Here is a 4810-nt window from a genome sequence, read left to right on the forward strand (position 1 = left end):
TTTACTCACGAATCAAAAGTGAGATGGTCTTATTTTATAAATAGTGGATAAATAGAGGATGGAAATGTGGTGATCGATTGTCTATAATTGTCAAGAAAAGTTAGGGGGATAAGTGGATGGCTATGGACAAGCAGTTAGCGGGTAAACGGGGACCAAAAGTATGAAAAACTCCACACCAAATCCTCTCCCTCCTCTTGAATTTCATGTCTCTTTCTTGCAAAGGAACGTATGATGTCATTTTTCATGTGTATATTCCAGCGGAACTTCTGAATGTTTACGTTCGTAAAAGTAATCTGTTTGCAAAGGAGTTTAACATCATCAAAATGGGGAAGAACATGCAACATAAGGATCCACCAAACATGCAGTTACAGACTGCTAATTCGGGAGGTATTAATAAAATATTCCATGCACTTAATCGCCGTCACCGATGGCAAAACGTCCGGAAAACTCTTCCGGATAAACGGAAAGGTTCTGGAAAGCATATTATAGGTGAGTATTATATGATTTCTTTATAATGTTAGATTTATCTCCTATCTTTGCGTTTAAAACCGATCTCATAATATGAATATAGAATTAGGAATGCATGTTTCCGACGTAAATATATGTATTTGTTCATTATATATCGTAATTCCATGCATAGAGCTACCCAAAATTAACGTCGATGTGGTTCGTTCCAAAATATTCCAAATTTGTGCAGATGGGGAAACTATCGAACATGTAGCCACCACAAGTCAAGCACGTCAAGTGCAGGGTAATCATAAAAAGAACAAATCCGAAGTAAGTGAATCAAGATCGATCATGGTGATGTTTGATTGTAGCCAATTCGCAGTTGATTAATATCTACTTTTTTATATGTTTTTTTAGATAGAAAATTCAGGCACAGAAGCTGGCCCCTTGACATCTAAAGCCTCCAAGAAATTTCGAATAAGATCTCTGATCTCAGACGAAATGATCAAACGAAGGAAAAAAACTTCACCCCGTCGACGCTCTCCCTCCCCGACACGTTCCCCAAGTAAACGAAACGATAAAACTCCAACAAAAGTTACTCAAAATAATTGTGAGAGTCCATCAACCATGAAGAAAAGAAAGTGTAATATATGTGCTGCGATGTTAACTGTGAGTTATCTGAGACAAAAGGCGCAAGCATATGAGCACCAGAAAAGCTTGGAAAATCGAGATCAAAACCAACAACGTACTTCAACGGATATGTTACGGAAATCCTCAAATGGTCGCAAGAAAGGACTAACAAAGTCTTTTTCGTTCCCCATACTACGTGGATTAACGAAAAGAAAAGATTCCGAGATAGAAGAACTTAAAAGTAACTTGAGAGCTTGTAAAGATAAAGAAACTACCAAGGAGAAATTTATATTACCGATGAATCAATGGAAGGATGATACTCTGTTTCCAAAACCGATGCTAACTAGGCCAGCATCTTTCAAAAGCCCGTCTTCACGCTCACAAAAGGAGAACCACCAAACTACCAATCAATCCAAGACTCTTAGACAAAAGATAGGTAGAGTCATGAAAGAGAACAAAGAGAGTCGTGATAGTCGAGAGAGTCGAAAGAAGGAGAAGCGAAGGATTCTTATGGATGCAGTTTTTCACAAGATTCCTTATGGTAGAAGGAATTCGAAAGATCCTAAAAAAGTTAGCCCCGAAAAGATTAAAAGCAATTCCACCACTAGTAGCACAGGAAGTCATCGAATGGCTGTTGTTGACAACGCAAATCTTAAAAAAAATGCATCCACTGGTGAAGCAATGAGCAAATACCGAAAACTATTAAGCCAAACATCTATTAGAGAGGACAAAGGTCATATCAATGATCACAAACCAAGGTTGTGTGTAGCTGGAGATGTTTCTAGTGGCACAAATGAGAGAAAAACACTCAAAAACATTCACTCATTACCTGCTATTAGTCCCTCTGATTTCACCCAAAACCAAGAGTTTCCAGTTAAAACTGAAATGGAAACGCAGCAAAGTATCGTCAATGCAATTGTTGATGATCAAAAGTCGTTAGATCATTATGCATTTACAGCCAAACTATCTGTGCCTACTCCTGCTATACAAAATCTAGTCAAGGAAACCAAATTAATCGACAAACATGGGACAGTTGGTAAAAATTCTGGACTAGGTCTAAGTACTTCCGATCATCAAGAAAAGAACGACCCCCAAAAGGAGCATAGTTCAGCTGTTGAAACTGCAACAAAGCAAACAAAATTACATGAAGAAGATGAGGTCGTTGATGGAAATCCAGGTTTAAGTACTTCTGATCATCTAGAAAAGATCAACCACCAAAAGGAGTCTACTGCTGCCATTGAAAGTGAGGTCAAGGAAACCAAACTAGTTGAAAAAGATGAGCACGTAGATGAAAAACTTGTAATGGGTTTAAATTCTTCTGATATTCACGAAAAAATTGACCATAAAAAGGAGACTACTGCAGCCGAGGAAACTGAATTAGTTGACAGAGATGATGATGACGTTAAAGAAAATGTTGGAGTGAGTCTAAATACATCAGATCATCAAGAATATATCGATAACCAAATGGGGTCTAGTGCTGCTAATGAAAGTGAAACCAATGAAACCAGTTTAATTGAAAAGGATAAGCTGGACATTGAAGATAATCTTGATGAAAGTCTTAATAGTTCTGTTCATGAAGAAAAAACCGACAACCTAAAAGAGGCTACTAAAGAAAGTCCAGAAATTGAGGTTGAACAAGATAAGTCCTTTAATGAAATTCTTGGAATGTTCAAAACGGTTGAACAAAACAAACTAGACGAGGAGAGTGAGCCTACTTTACAAAAACTAGTGATCAAGGGCACAACAGATGACAAAGATCAGGGTATTGATAAAGACCTAGAAGTTGGCGAAAATACATTGGATCATGATCAAGAAAATGAAAGCTCACCATTAACCTCTGGTCCCGAGGTTGAAGAGTTGATGCAAGATTCAATACTTGAGTCACCTTCTCTAATTGACATACCACAATCTCCATTGGAAGGTATTCTTCATTTATGGTATCATTTTTTTTTTTTGGATCACATTGAAAATGTCTTCTTGGGTTAGGTTATTTCACAATAACAATATCACTCATCATGGGGTGGAAATTTTTTAAATTTTATCAAGTCTTCTCAAAAAGTCACAATCTATATATAAACCTAACATGAATCTTGTTGTCTACATTGATGCTTACAGAATTCTCTGATGAAAACCAACAATACTTGTTCTCTATTGATGATCAACCATCTACCTCAGACCAACCATCTATTCATAACAAAAGACCTAACAATGAAAAACCTATGGGCATTAGTGCAAAGAGTAGAGTGAATGATAAGATGCAAAGAAAAGGATTTTTACACTTGGATTTAAACTCAGTCAAGGACAACACCGAGTTCCAATTTGTTAAAGAGGTGATGGAGCGATCAGGTTTTCTTGACAATGAAGTTCTTGGAGAATGGTATTCTAGCTACCAACCAATTGATCCTTTATTATTTGAGGAAGTGGAAGCTACTTTCCTTCAAACAAACAATCTTGAAGAGCTGGATTCCATGAAGGATGGGGAAGCTGCTCAAAAGATCATCAACGACCATCATCTTCTTTTGTTTGATTTAATCAATGAGGCTTTAATGGAGATTCATAATAAAACGTGCACTTTTTGCCCAAATCCATTGATTTATGGTTCAAAGGTTCGCCCAATGCCTGTAGGATACCGTGTTCTGGAAGAGGTATGGGATATTGTTAATATGTACCTGAGTTGGAGACAAGATCTTCAACCGTCATTAGATGATGGAGTATTGAGCCGTGATTTGCAGAAAGGGGATGGTTGGATGAACCTCCAGGCTGATGCAGAGTTTGTAGGCATTGAACTTGAAGAGATGATTGCTGATGATCTGTTAGATGAGCTTGTTTTTGATGATCTATTGATGTAAAGAGACAATTTGTTTATACGAATAAAAAGCTAATTGGCGTATCTTTGTTTTGTCTAAAAGATGCACCGAGATGGTGTAGGATCTCTCTTTCACTACACACTTACACAAAACATAGATTGTATACAGACAAAAGGATTTGAAAAAGCGTGTTATGTATGGGTTATTGATTTTTGAGTTTTGCATATTTATCATGTGGCTGTTCTTTGTCATGTGCCAAGATTTCAAAATGTGGAATTATCCTTTTGGTTGATGATATTTTACGCCAATGATAAGTTTAGTATTGCTAGGAAAGCGGCATTAATTTGCATGAAAGGTAGTGCAAGGGCAATTAGCAATTCACATGCAATACGACTCATAGATAACAATTCATGTTTTAGCATCCAATCACTACTAGACAAAGGAGAATAAGTTATTTAAAAAAAAAAAACAAAAAAGAAAAAAACAAAAACAAAAACAAAAAAAAAAAACAAAAACAAAAAAAAAAACAAAAAGAAAAAAAACAAAAGAAAATTTAAATAACGTGAGTCGTAGCTTGGCAGCAAGGTCAAAGTTAAGCATTGGCGACCCATGTTGTTTTTAAGACGTGATCTGTAACACCGTAAATTTCAAAACAATTCTTCGCGTTTTGTAAAATCATAATTCATAAAAACATCATTGTTTGAAACTCAATTCATAACATATATCAATCCCAAGATCTCATAACATAAAAATCTCGTGTGTGTACTGATGAAGTCGGCGCCTTTCCGCGATCCTCACTAGTACCTGAAACACATAACATAAAACACTATAAGCACAAAGCTTAGTGAGTTCCCCAAAATACCACATATCACACATATTAGCCACTCGAGGCTATAATTCTGTGGGTCCGTGCACCCAAACTCTGT

General features: G+C 36.5%; 1 protein-coding gene across 1 annotated transcript; it reads left to right on the top strand.

Moving 5' to 3' along the window:
• Positions 1-203: 203 nt before the first annotated feature.
• LOC111881052 (uncharacterized) lies at positions 204-3926 on the top strand. Its single transcript, XM_023877443.1, has 4 exons — positions 204-489; positions 641-777; positions 865-2998; positions 3193-3926. The coding sequence occupies exons 1-4, from the start codon at positions 204-206 to the stop codon at positions 3924-3926; spliced, it is 3291 nt and encodes a 1096-aa protein (XP_023733211.1).
• The last annotated feature ends 884 nt before the right edge of the window (positions 3927-4810 follow it).

This window comes from Lactuca sativa, chromosome 8, assembly GCF_002870075.4.
Source record: "Lactuca sativa cultivar Salinas chromosome 8, Lsat_Salinas_v11, whole genome shotgun sequence".
NCBI lineage: Eukaryota > Viridiplantae > Streptophyta > Magnoliopsida > Asterales > Asteraceae > Lactuca > Lactuca sativa.